At 45.0% G+C, this 17,478-nt stretch overlaps 1 protein-coding gene across 2 annotated transcripts in view; it reads right to left on the reverse strand.

Annotated features, from left to right (window-relative positions):
* Window positions 1–15,101: 15,101 nt before the first annotated feature.
* The window catches only part of VhaSFD (V-type proton ATPase subunit VhaSFD), a 78,540-nt gene continuing 76,163 nt past the window's right edge, over window positions 15,102–17,478 (reverse strand). For both annotated transcript variants that reach the window (XM_068356901.1, XM_068356902.1), the window contains exon 11: window positions 15,102–15,729. In XM_068356901.1, coding sequence (XP_068213002.1) covers window positions 15,669–15,729 — 61 coding nt within the window. In that variant the 3' untranslated portion in view covers window positions 15,102–15,668. The remainder of the gene's footprint in view (window positions 15,730–17,478) is intronic.

Genomic DNA, 17,478 nt, shown 5'->3' on the forward strand with positions numbered 1-17,478 from the left:
TAACCTCAGTTTATGACATCCTTAGTAACCATGATCAGTATTTTTTGCAAGTCTTTTCAATTCCAAATCATAGGCTTTGCATTCTCTAGAATTTACTATGTGGTCACTTGGTTTGTTTAACTTTGTGCAGTTGATACACTTTGACACTTGCGAATTACACTCCTTGGTGGAATGTTTTCCTGAGCATTTCCCACAGACTAAATCATCATTCTTAGACTTGCAATCTTCTTCAAGATGTCCATTTAAACCTGCTTGTTCCTCTCAGCTTTTCATCAATCTTTCTCTCCAGTCTCCTAAGAATAAGCATACTATATATTTCCATAACAACTGACGGTTATGCGTCTGTAATTATTGCAGTCAGTCAGGTCTCCCGTTTTAGCTATTTTCACCAACACTCCTAACTCCCATTCATCAGGTTTTGTCTCTTCATGCCACATTCTACAAAATAATCTTTTAAGTAGTCTGGGTGTCACTTTATTTTCAGCCAGTATCATCTCGGCAGTTATTCCATCGTATCCATGGGCACATCAAGGTCTTCGTCAGCCTTAGGTATATCAATCAAATTATTCCTTTCATTTGTCGTATTCATACCCTCACTAAAGTGTTCCATCCAATGTTCTTTCATCATCTTCTGTTGCTGTAACAGAGCCATCTCTCTTTTTGATGGGTATATGCTTCTTCTTTGCCCCAGTTGAGATTTCATTAATAATTCTATGAGCAATTCTCACACCATAGCCACTTCCTGAATTCATAGTTTTGTCGGCCTCATCTGCTTTACTGTCTAAATATTCTCTCCAGTCATTCCTGGTTTTTCTTTTGACCTCGCTGTCAATAATGGAATATTTAGCATGCTCTACCTTGTAATTTTCATTACTTCTTCAAAAACTTACAACAATCAATTTCTGTCTTTGTCTCCTTTTTATAGTATCGCAAGTATCATTCGATATCTATGGCTTTCTTCTTGTAACTGCTTGTCCCAAGACTTCACTACCAACTGACCAATGTATGTTCTTAATATCAAACTATTCTTCATTAATGGTCTGTTCTTCGTTTCTTAAGACTGCAAATCGATTCCTACATTCAATTGCAAATGTTTCTCTGTGCCCTTCCTCTAGAAGCTGTTGATTTAATTACCAACAGATTTTTTTCCTTAACTTTGTCAGCAAATGTCGGTTTCTCCGGTTTTAGGTCCATCAATGTTTGAAGTGTTGCCTTAATTGATTCCAATTTCATAGCAAGAATATGTTATTTTTATTAGTAAAATAAATTTTTGAATATACTTACCCGATAATCATGTAGCTGTCAACTCCGTTGCCCGACAGAATTCTATGGAGGGATACGCCAGCTATCACAATACTAGAAGGGGGTGTATTTACCAGCGCCACCTGTGGCCAGGTACTCAAGTACTTCTTGTTGACACCTCCTCAATTATTCCTCGGTCCACTGGTTCTCTATGGGGAGGAAGGGAGGGTCGATTAAATCATGATTATCGGGTAAGTATATTCAAAAATTTATTTTACTAATAAAAATAACATTTTTCAATATTAAACTTACCCGATAATCATGTAGCTGATTCACACCCAGGGGGGTGGGTGAAAAACCAGTGTACAAGACTAAAGGATAGCTAAGTATCCCGTATTTCATATAATCAGTTATCCACAATAACAATGAAATAATAAGTACCTGGTAAGGAAGTCGACTTGAACCGTTACTCTGCCTTTAATAAGATCGTCTTCCTTACTGAGCGCAGCGTTCCTCTTGGGAGGCTGAATCAACTCAAAGGTGCTAAAGTATACAGGGCTGCAACCCATACTAAAGGACCTCATCACAACCTTTAACCTCGGCGCTTCTCAAGAAAGAATTGACCACCCGCCAAATCAACAAGGATGTGGAAGGCTTCTTAGCCGACCGTACAACCCATAAAAAGTATTCAAGAGAAAGGTTAAAAGGTTATGGGATTATGGAAATGTAGTGGCTGAGCCCTCGCCTACTACTGCATTCGTTGCTACGAATGGTCCCAGGGTGTAGCAGTACTCATAAAGAGACTGGACATCTTTGAGATAGAATGATGCGAACACTGACTTGCTTCTCCAATAGGTTGCATCCATAACACTCTGCAGAGAATGGTTCTGTTTGAAGGCCACTGAAGTAGCCACAGCTCCCACTTCATGTGTCCTTACCTTCAGCAAAGCAAGGTCTTCTTCCTTCAGACGAGAATGTGTTTCTCTAATCAGAAGCCTGAATAGTAAGAAACTGAGTTCTTAGAACTTGGAAAAGAAGGTTTCTTGATAGCACACTATAAGGCTTCTGATTGTCCTTGTAAAGGTTAAGACCTTTTTAGATAGTACCTAAGAGCTCTAACTGGGCAAAGTACTCTTTTCAGATCATTCCCCACCAAGTTGGACAGGCTTGGGATCTCGAACGACTTAGGCCAAGGACGTGAAGGAAGCTCGTTTAGCAAAAACCGAGCTGCAAGGAACATGTAGCCGTTTCAGATGTGAAAACAATGATCCTGCTGAAGGCGTGGATCTCACTTACTCTTTTAGCTGTTGTCAAGCACACGAGGAAAAGAGTTTTTAATGTGAGGTCCTAAAAAGAGGCTGATTGGAGAGGTTCAAATCTTGATGACATAAGGAACCTTAGGACCACGTCTAGATTCCAGCCTGGAGTGGACAACCGACGTTCCTTTGAGGTCTCAAAAGACCTAGGGAGGTCCTGTAGATCTTTGTTGGTGGAAAGATCCAAGCCTCTGTGGCGGAAAACCGCTGCCAACATACTTCTGTAACCCTTGATCGTAGGAGCTGAAAGGGATCTTACTTTCCTTAGATATAACAGGAAGTCAGCAATCTGGGTTACAGTGGTACTGGTTGAGGAAACTGCATTGGTCTTGTACCAGCTACGGAAGACTTCCCCTTGAGACTGATAGATTCTGAGAGTGGATGTTCTCCTTGCTTTGACAATCGCTCTGGCTGCCTCCTTCGAAAAGCCCCTAGCTCTTGAGAGTCTTTCGAAAGTCTGAAGGCAGTCAGACGAAGAGCGTGGAGGATTGGGTGTACCTTCTTTACGTGAGGTAGACTTAGAAGGTTCACTCCTAGAGGAAGAGTCCTGGGAATGTCGACCAGCCATTGCAGTACCTCTAAGAACCATTCTCTCGCGGACCAGAGCGGAGCCAACCAACGTCAGCCGTGTCCCTTAGTGAGAGGAGAACTTCTGAAGTACTCTGTTGACAATCTTGAACGGCGGGAATGCATACAGGTCGAGATGGAACCAATCCAGCAGAAAAGCATCCACGTGAACTGCTGCTGGGTCTGGAATCGGAGAACAATACAACAGGAGTCTCTAGGTTATCGAGGTAGTGAACAGATCTATGGTTGGCTGACCCCACAGGGCCCAAAGTCTGTTGCAAACACTCTTGAGAAGGGTCCACTCTGTGGGGATGACCTGACCCTTCCGTCTGAGGTGATCTGCCATGACATTCATACCGCCCTGAATGAACCTCGTTACCAGTTAGCTTTCGATCTAAAGACCAGATGAGTAGGTCCCTTGCGATCTAGAACAACTTCCACGAAAGAGTCCCTCCCTGCTTGAAGATGTAAGCCAGGGCTGTGGTGTTGTCAGAGTCCACCTCCACCACTTTGTTAAGCTGGAGGGACTTGAAGTTTATCAAGGCCAGAATAACCGCCAACAACTTCTTGCAAATGATGTGAAGTGTCCTTTGCTCCTGATTCCATGTTCCCGAGCATTCTTGTCCGTCCAAAGTCGCACCCCAGCCCGTGTCTGATGCGTCCGAGAGGAGACGGCGGTCGTGTTTCTGAACAGCCAAAGGTAGCCTTCCTTGAGAAGAAAGCTGTTCTTACACCACGCGAGAGAAGACCTCCTCTCTTCGGAAACAGGAACTGAGACCGTCTCTAGCGTCATGTCCTTTATCCAGTGAGCAGCTAGATGATACTGAAGGGAGGGGAGGTGGAGTCTCCCTAACACGATGAACAGGGCCAGCGATGAAAGTGTCCCTGTTAGACTCATCCACTACCTGACTGAGCATCGGTTCCTTCTCAGCATGCTCTGGATGCATTCTAGGGCTTGGAAGATCCTTGGGGCCGACGGAAAAGTCCGAAAAGCTCGACTCTGAAGATCCATACCCAAGGAGACAATGGTCTGGGATGGAACGAGCTGAGACTCCTCAAAATTGACCAGGAGGCCCAGTTCCTTGGTCAGATCCATAGTCCATTTGAAAATCTCCAGACAGCGACGACTTGTGGGAGCTCTTAAAAGCCAGTCGTCTGACGGAGCCGGACACAAGATCATGATACTGCTGCACAGTCTGTGAACTGTCAATCATGGGCAAGCGAGGAAGTACAGTGACAACCCGAATCTGTCTAGACTGTCTGGGTCGTACAGACAACTCCTTAACGGGTTGCTGAGGTTGCCGCACTGCGTCACAACAAGTCACTTCTGTTGGTTGTTGAACGTCTTCCCCGTGACACATTGACTCCGTAAACAAAAAATCCTCTAACAAGGACTAAGCTTGGACTGCATGTCATGCAACACAGCTCAAGGTCTATGGGAGCAGGTGTGGTAACAGACGGGATTAGCGACTGAAGTGGAACCATAACCTTCCCTGGAAGCCTGTTATGCTTAAATAAAAGTCCATAAGAGGTTATGCAGCTAAAGGCTCCCTCCAAATGACAGAGTCCTCAAGGGAATATCAGAAGGAGGGAGAAAAGAACTTTCTCATCTACAGGGACCTTATCCTAGAAAAGCTAAGTTCTCTGAGTGAGGGTTCACTGGTGCAAAAGCAGCAGACTAGAAGGCAACGTTATGAAACTGCTTGACAGTCTAGTGAGTTGGCAACAACCCAAGATGTGTGACTGAGAAGCATGCGGTAAGGTATGCAGAGCATGATGTATGCAGAGTATGCTGTATGCAGAGCATGCTGTATGTAGAGCATGTTGTATGCAGAGCATGCTGAATGCAGAGCATGCTGTATGCAGAGCATGTTGTATGCAGAGCATGCTGAATGCAGAGCATGCTGTATGCTGAGCATGTAGTAAGCAGAGCCTGCTGTAAGCAGAGCCTGCTGTAAGGAAAGCAGAGCGTGTGCATGGCGTTTAACATTTCTCAGAAATTCCATGACCAGTGCTAGAGTGCTTTATGCATGCTTGCATGGGGTTTAAAAATCAACATAATGTTTACCTTACATTCATAACTCATGATTCATATTTTTGCCATGGTTTGAAAATGGAGGTAAGGTATGCTGAACAGCAGAGTCAGAACGAGCTGGAACAACAATAGTTGTGGTTTCCTCTTCAAGACTCTGTTGAGGGAACACCTGAGGCTCAGTCTGCAAAGGCTGAATAAAAGACAAGCAGAAGGAAGGCGCATGGGTGGAGGAGGCTGACTCCTAGCATGAGTGGTTGAACCCAAGGGTTGCGCTTGCTGAGCGGTTGGCGGAAGCGGAGTAGCAAGTTCCAGTTCCTGTGGTGTGAGCGGAGCGCGATGAGGAAGAGGCTGCGCAGAACAAGGTAAATGTCTCGCAAGCTGAGGCTCCTGAGGCGCAAGGCTAAGGTGTTGTGGTGCTTGCCTTGTGGAGGGTTGAGCTCGCTGCAGCGAGAGCTGAGGAGACTGACTCATGGACGGGAGAGGTTGTTGTACCTCAACCGAGTGTTGCATCACTGGTGGAGCAGCAAGTGGAGGCGGAGGAAGAGAGGTATAATCCTCCTGATCCCATTGTAAAGGTTGCCTTAAGGAAGGCGGAGGCTGAACACCACTGGGAACAGCAAACTCAGCACGTGGCTCAACATCGTACGCCTGGCAGGTGGTACTGCGATCAGGCGGAGCGAGCGTAGGCGGAGGGAGTGTAGGCGGAGGCGGAGGAGCAACACTCTCAGCCCGACACTCACGCATCAAGTCCGAAAGCTGTGCTTGCATGGACTGTAGTAGAGTCCACAACATCGTACGCCTGGCAGGTGGTACTGCGATCAGGCGTAGCGAGTGTAGGCGGAGGCGGAGGAGCAACACTCTCAGCCCGACACTCACGCATCAAGTCCGAAAGCTGTGCTTGTATGGACTGTAGTAGAGTCCACAACATCGTACGCCTGGCAGGTGGTACTGCGATCAGGCGGAGCGGGCATAGGCGGAGGGAGTGTAGGCGGAGGCGGAGGCGCAACACTCTCAGCCCGACACTCACGCATCAAGTCCGAAAGCAGAGCTTGCATGGACTGTAGTAGAGTCCACTTGGGGTCGGCAGAAACTACAGTAGGCTGAGGTAAAGCCTTAACAGTCGAGCTCTGTTGTGGCAGAACCTTACTCCTCTTAGGCGGAGTGCATTCAACTGATGACTGAGGAGAGTCAGAGCTATCCCAATGACTGTGAACTCTAACTTCGTACGTCTGGCATAGGTCTGGACTTTACGTTTAAAAGGTCTTGAGACCTGAGACCAGCGTTTTCTCCCCTAAATTTCTTCTGCAGACGAGCAAAATAAGGGCTCAATCGTCTGCGGGTGGGAGTGACGGTCTCGGTAAGACACGCCCACAACCACCGAGGATACTTCTGTGCGCCGATCAAGGCCTGCTGAACCCTTCTGCCCTTCGACATTGCTTCTCCCCTGGGCTTGGGAGCTTGCAAGAGGTCCTGGACTGGGAGGACGACTGGCGCGCACAAAAGTACCCTCACGCACAACACTGACATACTTTGCGCTAATCACTTATCACTTTGATTTCTGTTTGCACTTATTTCACTGAACTCGAAACTTTAAGTGGTTTGTACCTGAAACACGCAATTCTATCCTTTCTCAAAAGTTAGTAATTGCGAAAACAGAATTACAATGTAACAGAAAAATCTAATGAAAGATAATTCAGTGGCTGGAAAGAGACTAAACACTAGATCACTCTAGAAACGTTTAGTTTCTTCCCCTAAAGAGACTAGGGAGAAGAGCAAAAACGATAACGACGTTACTCGTACGCCTGGCAGGCTTGAATGAAACGTTTATCCTCTTTCTCCCTACGTCTCTATCTCTCTCTCTCTCTCTCTCTCTTGACTTAGAACCTGAGAGAAGAGCCCAATCATATATATCGTTAAAACATATTATTGTTAAAGGAAAAAACTGAAAAGTTCCTTTATTAGGATCAAAACCATTAAGTTAAGAAAGAATGAACAAAACGCTAGACACGGTTACTCTTACTGCAACGTGAAACCGTGAACATTCTTTCTCTATCGTAACGATAGAGTGCAAGTTGAACGTTCTGAACGTCAACAACTGCAGAGACAAAACAAAACGTTAGTTCAACTTTGAAAACAGTACGAGACTATCAAAGAAATTCTTTCAAACTCTGTGGCGGAAATAGCATAATATGTTAACAGGTAAAACCGAAATGACGGGCTCAATGTTAATTAACTTCGGTACCAAGAAAAGACCGCCTACTATTAGGAAGGTCGAAAATAAACAAATATAAAAATTAATTTTAATAAGTTTATAATAAAAGGAAGTTAATCGAAGAGGTCTATAAGAGGCGGAGCGATATAAAATAAATCTATAACTTTTGTTAAGCAAAATTAAGAAAGAGAGTCTATACTCTCTTAGACACCAACACTTCCGTCTAAGGGAAGGGTCGGCCATTGAAAGGTGAACGAGAGTTCATACTCTCTTCGTCACCATAATTAATCAAATTAATTCCAAAAGCTAACTAAGCTAATATAGAAGTTTCCAGTAAAGCGACAGCCGAAATCAAAGAGAAATACTTCACCAAAGTCGTGAAAATACTCCAAGAACATAAGCGTATCCCAGAACGTCTTGCCGGAAGCACGACAGAGGAATAATTGAGGAGGTGTCAACAAGAAGTACTTGAGTACCTGGCCACAGGTGGCGCTGGTAAATACACCCCCTTCTAGTATTGTGATAGCTGGCGTATCCCTCCATAGAATTCTGTCGGGCAACGGAGTTGACAGCTACATGATTATCGGGTAAGTTTAATATTGAAAAATCAATTTTCTCAGTGAGGTCAGTAGTCTGGGTGGAATTTGCTGCGTGTGCGCTAAGGTCTGCAAGTTTGTTTTCCAATTCAGCTATTCTTGGGTCTTGTTCGCTCAGGGCCTCTTCTCTCATATTCACATCTTCCTTCAATTTTGATATAAATTGGCTTGTCTGGCTTCAACTACGCAGTGTGGGGATAACCAATCTAGGTTCTTTCGTTCATTATCAGTAATGCCTGTCACTATATACACACATTTCTTATGATAGAATCTATTCCAGTCACATCCTATCCATTTTTTCCGGTCTCCCTCCGTGGTTTTACATATGAGGCAGAAATAGTGTACTGTTTCTTATCATTTAGATTTCTCTATAAGGTTAACTAATATCTTTTCAATGAAATTCTGTGCAAGAAACAAAAGCTAAAACATGACTCAGGGCGATTGTTAAATGGAGCTTCACGCAAAGCACGTCCACACCTTAGCGGCTCAACTTTTATCCTTAAGAATAGGGAATATCTTCAGCAGAACACAAACAGTCATTGAATATGTTAATAAGGTAGTTGACGTCAGGTAGGGAGTTGGGGAGAGTTATCCTGCCCACTATCCTGTCAAAGACACTTAACTTTTGGCTTTGGCTGTAATAAGTACAGGTGTAGTGTTGTGATCTATCCATAGGCTGTAATTAATCTTTGTTCCTGCACTGATACAAACCCTCATTCTTTACTATAGGAGATATTCTAGCACGAGCTGGAAGATACGGCAGAAAAACCTTTACAAGGTCGTTAACGACCGGGCAGGTAGTTATCCGCCTGCTAACGGTGGGGGACCACCGGTCGGTAGCTACTGTTTACCTTCAATCGAATTCTAGCCGTCGCAGTGGTAACACCGCTGCTCCTGCTTTTGTTTTGACTGCAGACTAGCCTTTCTTTTTTGTGTTTTTGATTAATTCTTTTTCTTTGTTAGATGTGATGTCCTCTATTATGAGGAAGTGTTCCAGGGTGCTCCCGAAATCCTGTGGCACCTTCAAGTTGCTGCTGGAGGTGGATTCTAATTCCCTATGCCCTGGATGCAGAGGTCATAGGTGTTCTGAAGGCTCCCCCTGCCAAGTATGTAGAGTGTGGTTACCCTATCAGTGGGAGAAGTTCGAGAAGAGGAAGAAGAAATCCAAGAAGGACTCTTTACCTCCAGGTTAGCCGTCAAAAGGTAAAGAGTCTCAGGCCTCTTCTTTGGCCTCTCGTTCTCTCCCTTCAGACTCTTCCTTGCCTCCCTTGATTTAACTCCCATTCTGCCGCCGGGAATGTCTCCGTTACCGCTTCCATTCCAGATCACGTGCGAACGGTATGGCCTTCCCTTGGACTTACTGGTTCTCCTTTGGAGGAAGTTTGGAACCAGTTCCTCACGGGCAAGGTTGTGCCTCAGGCCCCCTCTGTTTTGGAACCCTCGGGAGTTCCGGCCCTCGCCTACCTCCCGTTAAACTCAGTCAGCGCCCGCTGAAGTTTCAGTGGATGTAGTAACTTCAGCTCCTGCGGTGCCTACTTCTCACAATGTTTGTGCTTCTACAATACACAGCATCGCAAGCGCAAACATCGCAGTTTCTCCTCGTCTTTGGAGACTAAGAGGGAGAGAGAGAAGAGGGAAAGGACAGCTCGCTCTCCTTCGCCTAGACGTTCTCGCCGGAGAGACAGGCGATATAGGAAGAGACATCATTGTTCTCGCTTTTCCTCACGTGTCTCTTCACGAGACGTTTTGCCTCAAGATTATAAGTGCTACATTACGTTCTCGCTCTGTCACAAAATAGCTCTTCAAAGCATAAGAAGCGCTCCCCTAAGAAGAACGCGGCCAAGGGCAAAGCGCATCCTGACCTTGAACCTTCTCCTTCACATATTAGTTTAAGGGTCTCCTTTCGCTCTAGGAAAGTCAGAAAGAGCGCTTCTCCTCACTTTCGCTCCTTATCTTCAGAGTTTCTCTCCTTATCTTCAGAGTCGCTCTCCTAATCTTCAGAGTCGCTCTCGCCCTTCGACTTCTCGATCTCACAAGTCTCCGGTCATACACCCTCGGGGGTCAATCTCCTTGCCCTCGTGTTTTAGACAGGAAAACCTTCCCGGTTCCCTTGCTCCCTAATGAGTTAGGGATTACGAGCCTCTCGAAAACCTCGGAAGAAGACGCAGGTTCTTCCCTAAGGTTGAGAGCAGAGGGAAAAGGAGAAATATGTTAGAGAGGCTAAAATGAAAGCACGCCCAGATAGCAGCTACATAAAACACAAGGCTGAGGGCTTCAGCTGCTTTGTTCATTATCCTGCGCTGCATGTGGCAGCTCGTGAGCTGCCCACGTTACGAGGTAGCACTCATTGTCAACCTTCAACTTGAACAAGGCTCGTTAATGGGAAGCATAGATTGCTACCAGGAGGTTCGCCTCCAGGGTTCGGAGAACCTCCCCTTACGAGGGAGTGTTAACCTTCCCCGGATTTGGGCTCCCTCCCCCTTCCAAGGGAGAGCTTCCCCACTTCAGCCATTCCTCAACCTTTCCCCTTTCAGGAAGACTTGCGGACAGCTCGACAAGTTTTACGACTGTGCTTCTTCCCCTTGAGCTGGGGAAAAGCTTGTTCCTCCTGCGAGGGGAACTTCTCCCTCTCGTTCGCGAGAGAGATTGTTACAACTATGCTTTTTTCCCATTGAGCTGGTAGAAAGCTTGTCTTTGGCGATGTCCTCCTTCAGGAGGACTTCTCTCTCGTTCGCGAGAGATTATTATGCCTACGCTTTTTTCCAATAGAGCTGGGAGAAAGCTTATATTAGGCAATGTCCTCCTTCGAAAGGATTTCTCTCTCGTTCGCGAGAGGGAGATTATTACGCCTATGGTTTTTTCCCATAGAGCTGGAAGAAAGCTCGACTTAGGCGATGTCCTCCTTTGGGAGGACTTCTCTCTCGTTCGAACGCGAGAGATTATTGCGCCTACGCTTTCTTCCCATAGAGCAGGGAAAAAGCTTGGTTTAGGTGATGTCCTTCTTCGGGAGGACTTCTTTCATTCGCGAGAGAGATTATTACGCCTACACTTTTAACCCATAGAGCGGAGAGAAAGCTTGTCCTAGGCGATGTCCTCCTTCGGGAGAACTTCTCTCTCGTTTGCGAGAGAATTTATTACGCCTACGCTTTTTTTCCCCATAGAGCTAGGAGAAGGCTCGTCTTAGGCGATGTCCTCCTTTGGGAGGACTTCTCTCTCGTTCACGAGAGATCATCTTGACTACACTTTTTCTCCATAAAGCTGGGAGAAAGCTTGTCTTAGGCGATGTGTTCCTTTGGGAGGACTTCTCTCTTGTTCGAGCGAGAGAGATTATTACGCTTACACTTTTAACCCATAGAGTTGGGAGAAAGGTTGTCTTAGGCGATGTCCTCCTTCGGGAGGACTTCTCTCCCGTTTGCTAGAGAGAGATTATTACGCCTACAGTTTTTCCCATAGAGCTGGGAGAAAGCTTGTCTTAGACGATCTCCTTCGGAAGAACTTTCCTCTCGTTCGGGAGAGAAAACTTGTAGGAGTTTGCCGATCCACCAGGGCCGGTGGCAGATCTTTTTCCGAAGCAGGTTTTCCCTTCGGGGGGAAATTTGCGTTAAACTCCTTCAACTCTACAAGGTAGGGCTACTGAAGTAACGTAAGCCCACAAGAGAGGCGAGAGACTTATCTATGTTGTCAAGATGAGAGCACTCTCTGAAGAGACACTCTCGGTAGCAGCTCCTTCAACTCTTCATGGGATGATCTTGAGCTGGCACAGTGATGAACACAAGCTGGCGAACAGCAAACGGCAAGTAAGTGAATGTGAAGTTGACGAACGGAAAGCTGTCACCTGGCAATAACGCCGGTTGGTGATTGATAAGAAGCTAAAGATTGTCTAGCCATTGAATCAGCGATTGGTAAGGTGGCGAATTGGAGATCTGGTGACCCGCAAGCAGGCGATCAGCAATCTACGTGGTGATCAGCGGTCAACGACCGTTGCGCTTGCAATCGGCGAGCTGGCGATGGACGAGCTGACAATCAGAGAGCTGCAAATAGTCAAGCTGGCAAATGGGGAGCTGTCAAATGGTGTAGCTGTGATCTGAGACGACACTCGGCGAGCTGGCGATTGTCAATGGGCGAGTTGAAGAACAGCAGTATGGTCCGACGATGAGCGACTTGGCAGTCGGCGAGCTGACGATTAGAGCTAGCAAGTGGCGATCGGCTAGCTGGGGATCAACAATCGGCAAGATGAAAATTGGCAATCAGTGAGCTAGCAATGGGCAACATTACCCGATGGCTGGTCAGGAAACCCAGAGATTCGATGGGCGACAGAGAGCCATGAACAGCAGTTTTTTGGTGAGATGTAGGATAGGAGTGTTGGACAGGCGAACGGCGAGTCCGAGAAGAGTGTGGTGAGACAGAGGAGTGTCGGGAACCAGAAGGTGAACGGCGAGGCTAAAGACTTGTCCAGCTGATAATATCTTGACGAAGGCAAAAGTTGAGGAGTGGGCGAACGGCAAGATCCTTGACAATCCTCCGAAGGGGATCGTTCAGCAGATGTTGATGACGAGCCAAACACACGTCTCTTTGCCAAAGGTGAAAAAGCGTGTCTGAGGTAACGAGGAAGACCACGAAATCGGCAAGCTTGCCGATGAGGATTCTCCGCTGGGAAGACTGCTCAGAGTCTCGTGAACGAGAGAGATGGTCACCTGCAGGAGAGACTTGCCTCGGACTTTGCTCCGCTCCCAACGTAAGAGTCAGCTCAGCACTGTGGGAAACGTAGTCTTAGGCGAAGAAACTACAACAGGCGCCGAGATGTAGCTGTCAGCAATTCTCCCTGCAGGCTCCCAGAGTTACTAGACAGAGACGATGAACACCACCTACTGAGGATAACTCTCCCTCGGAAGGGAAAGTAGTCCAACCCCTGAAGGTGGACCTCTGGGCAGCGCTCTTCGCTTCCCATCAACAAGCATGTTCAAATTGAAGGCCTACATCTAACGCTACCTGAGAAAACATAGTCAGCGCTAGTTCCTCAAAGTTAGCGTGCTGATCAGAAGCTGCCACAGGAGCAGGAGAACAGGAAAGTGATGGCGCAGGGACAGCAGATTTCACAGGAACGAGCGGCACTGCTCTTCTATGTTGGCTATCTTTGTCAAATGAAGAAATACGGCATTGCTAACCGAGGAAAATGAAAAGTTATGCAAGAAAAAACTCCCTCGGGAGGAGACCTAATCCGAGGAGGGGAACACACACATTAAGGACTGCGCATTCCCTTTCCTGGACGACATTGACGGGAGAAGGGGAGCTGCAGCATAAAAACTGTAATGAAACAAGAATTACAATTAAATGACTCGGCTAACAAAACAAACTACTCAGGAGAATCACTCAACCCATCGGCAGTAATGGGATTCCCCGAGGAGGACTGGAAAAACTCAAATTGTGCGCATCCTCCACTGGTAAAAAAGGAGAGTGCAGTCATGCTGAAAAGTTAAATTACAGTTATTATTTTAACTTAATGAATGAAGAAAGCCATTCGGAAGGGCAACGTAACCCACGAACGGAAAAGGTGTTCCCCCCACAGAGGATCTACTAGCCGTCCATGTAAAATGAGCGTTGTTGTTAGTGAGAAAGAGCAAGACTGAAGTCAAGCTCTGTGAAGGCTGCAAGCAGGTTCTCTCTAAGAACCCGTAGGCGGAGGGCGACGTTAACATCCAAACAATGACAACTCCCCTGCGGTGGTGTCCGAGTCAATTGGAATGCCCCCCAGCTTACGGGTTGTCAGTCGTTCAAGGGGGAAGATTGTAAGCGTAGGTTCCTCGCCCTTGAGAGCCTGCCACACTATGCTGTCACACAAACAACAACATTTGCTGTGAAGAAAAGCTTAAAATATATGAAAACATTGTTTTTATATATGCATAAAAGAAAACATGAAAAATATGTCAAATAGCCAGAAAGTTGGAGAGGGGAGAGAATGTCTCTCAACTCGAGCCAAAATTAAAGTGAGTAACAGTCACAGGTGTATGAAAGAGAGAGGTAGCTACTAACCCACCCCCAGATAACTAGCGGGTAGGTGGTTAACCCTTGCTAAAATTCTAATGGCTCATCTTTCAGCTTCGCCAAAAGTAATACACCTATAAATAGCGTTGGTTTGTATATCGGTTACGAAATAAAGATAATGTTATTATAGCCATTGAACAGAAAATAGAAAAGTACATCAGGGACATATAATCTCTACTGTGGTCAAATCTATAGTGGTTGAAATGGTGAGTGAGCGGGTTGAACGAGCTTCTTCCCCGTTACCCCAGGAGGTTATTACCATTTTGCTTCAAGTTTCTATGAGCAAAACCCCCGTCTCTTGCTGAAACCAACTCCTACATAAAGAACGATGGTTTGTATTCATGTTGGAACAATTATATATATATATCATAGACTATGCAGAAGAAACCTTGACTACAAGAAAGATTTTTGGTAGTCATGTTTCTGATGCATAAAAAAACATTATTGACCTTTAAAATGTAGTTTCGGAGGGTGTAGTATGGTGGGAATATCATATTAGGAATTAGTTGAGAGTTGTGGTATCAAGAAGCTGGGGAAAAAGGGCCAAGCACTTATTTTTAAGATTGATTAGGAAATATTGGTCAGAAAAAAAAATAAAGGTGGAAATAGCAGACTGTAAACTTGTAGAAAACTATGAAAATTTTGCGAGACAGGAATTTTGATTTTATTTTTACTTTCTTTTTCACGATTATTTTACAGGTCAAGCCCAGAAATTAGTTTTTATGATATAAGTTTCAATACAATTTTGGTGTCATAGTGGAGAAAATGTACTTATTTTTCTTAAATCATGATTTTTGCTAATAAATCAAGGATTTTTGATCAAATGACTTGAAATTTTTATATGAGGAAGGTATTTTATATGTCTAAAACATATAAAGAAATGGTGTATTTTGGATCATTAAAAAAAACGGCGGACATAGCAGACGGTCCTCCAAGTGGGAGTACAGAAAACCATTATAAAGGATAGATCAGAGAAATTGTTCACGTCTCATGTCTGACCTATAAGAGGAGGATTTGACAATGTTTATATGACCATTTTAAATTGCCTTTTTATACATATTGGTAACAAGATTTAAAAATCAATTGCTTAGTCACTGTACATTTGTATATTTATTCATACCTTTATACAATAAGTTCATCAATTTGTGCACTGATTTAAATCAGCTTTCTATAAGAAAAAAAATATACAATACCCCAAAACACACCCATCTATAATACAAAACAGCAAAGTGTAAGTAATAACAGAAAAACATGATCTTCCGTAAAACTCTCCCTAAATCTAAATGCCACTGTTACTCCACTAATTGACAACACTGATCTTCCATTACCCAATAAGGTTTACAGTAAGTACATTAAAAAATTACATATTCTGTGTATACAGTAATATTTGTAATAAGTTTGAATTACTTTAGCTTTCCTCAATTTTCAGTGATGTCTTGCCTATTTAGTAAAAACAGATACACAACCATCAGCAAGATGAATAAGCATATGAGTACTAGCTTAAAATCATTTAGTATAACAATACCAATATCTTACAATCTACAAGAAAAATATCACGATTTTACTTTTTCTCTAGTTTTGGAATGTTTTAACAAATGACTTTGCCATATATTGATGAAATGGGGAAATACCAAAAATTAATAAGCAGTTTTTTTTTTCTAAGTTGACCGAGGTGTGCTCTCTTTTGTAGTCTGCTCCAATTGCTTTCCAAGATATTCCCTGAAAAATAAAGATTTCATTATTATTTAAACTACTACAGTATATCAATATGATCAGGCATTTATTTAATTAGAAGAAAACCCTTGCTAAATTAAGCTTCAAAACATTAACCCACAAGACCTGGAACATCACAAATTTTAAGTAATTTGTATTTTTCCTAACAGTACTTACCTCGAACTACTTTCTTAGGCGTATCTGGGATCTCATCCCAACCGATCAGAATTTTGTGTAGTTTAGCCTACTCCCGTTTTCTATGCGGGGGTAACCTCTGGCGGAGTGATACGCGCCATGAGGTGACCTGAGGTCAGAGTATGCTTGCTCAGGTCTCGAGCTCCAGTAGGTTTTTGACAGATAGGTTTCTACGAAGTCCTGTAAGGCACTCGGGGCAGGATGGGCGGGCCATAACCCGAAAGTAGTTTGAGGTAAGTACTGTTAGGAAAAATACAAATTACTTAAAATTTGTGAGTTGTTCCAACACGGAGTACTTACCTCGAACTACTTTCTTAGGAGACTTACACCTTAGGAGGTGGGAGTGGCCTTCCGGACCTAGAGACCGTGATGAGGAGAGAAAAGGAACCTAGACAGGAGGCTAGGTTCTGCTGACTCCAAAGGAAACACTTTCTCAAGGAAAACTACGCAAAAAAGGAACCTAGACAGGAGGCTAGGTTCTGCTGACTCCAAAGGAAACACTTTCTCAAGGAAAACTACGCAAAAAATTCTATAGTGTCTAAGTAACCCACCTCTGCAAAAATCCTTGGAGATGCATTCTTCCACTGACAGTGTATCTCATGGCAGTTAAAGGATTTAAGGGTCATATAGGGGAAGGTGATAGGGGAAAAAAGGGTTAAGGAAGGAAACTGTCTCTCTTGGACTTACCGCCCGCGGCTTCCCGGGGCTACATCTTTAAATCTTTTGGAGCGTGGAAATGGCGGGATCTCCAAGGATCTCCTCGAACAATCCTTTAAGTAGTGAGCCGTAAAGGTAGACTGTCTAGACCATGTACCTGCCCTCAGGATTTGGCCCACTGCCATGTTTCTTTCAAAGGCCAACGAAGTACTCAGTCCTCTAATGTCGTGGGGTCTAGGTCTTCCTGGAAGAGGGACCCCTGCACTGCTGTAAGCTTACATGATCACCTGGCGTATCCAGAAGGAGATCGTATTTTTGGAGACCGGCTTCTTCACCAGTCCTGAGGAGACGAACAGACTCTTGGTTTCGGGGCGAAGTTTGGCCGTCCTCTCTAGGTATTTCCGTACTGCCCTGACTACACACAGAAGCAAGTCCCTCGGGTTGTCCAAACGCAGGATAGCTGGCACTGAGAACCCTTCAAACTTAGGGTCCCAAACAGCTGGATTCTGAGTCTTGGCTATGAAGGAGGGTAAGAATCTGAATGTAGCTTCTCGCCAGCCCTTCGAGTGTGAGACCTCGTAAGACAGGCCATGAATCTCACCTACTCTTTTTGCTGATGCCAGAGCTAACAGAAAGACTGTCTTGAGGGTGAGCTCCTTGTCTAGAATGTCTTTGAAAGGCTCGAAGGGAGGTTCCGAAAGCATCTTCAGTACCCTAGCCACATCCTACTGAGGCACTCTAGCGGCTTGGGGGGAACACGACTGCCCAAAGCTCTTTTGATGAGCACCAAGATATGTCTAGAGGCACCTAGGTCGATGACCTTTAAGAGGAAGACTTGGCCCAGCGCTGCCCGGACTCCTTTAATGGCTGGGAAGGACGTGCCCACTTCGTCCCTGAGATAGG

The sequence above is a fragment of the Palaemon carinicauda genome, chromosome 33 (genome assembly GCF_036898095.1).
Source record: "Palaemon carinicauda isolate YSFRI2023 chromosome 33, ASM3689809v2, whole genome shotgun sequence".
Lineage (NCBI taxonomy): Eukaryota > Metazoa > Arthropoda > Malacostraca > Decapoda > Palaemonidae > Palaemon > Palaemon carinicauda.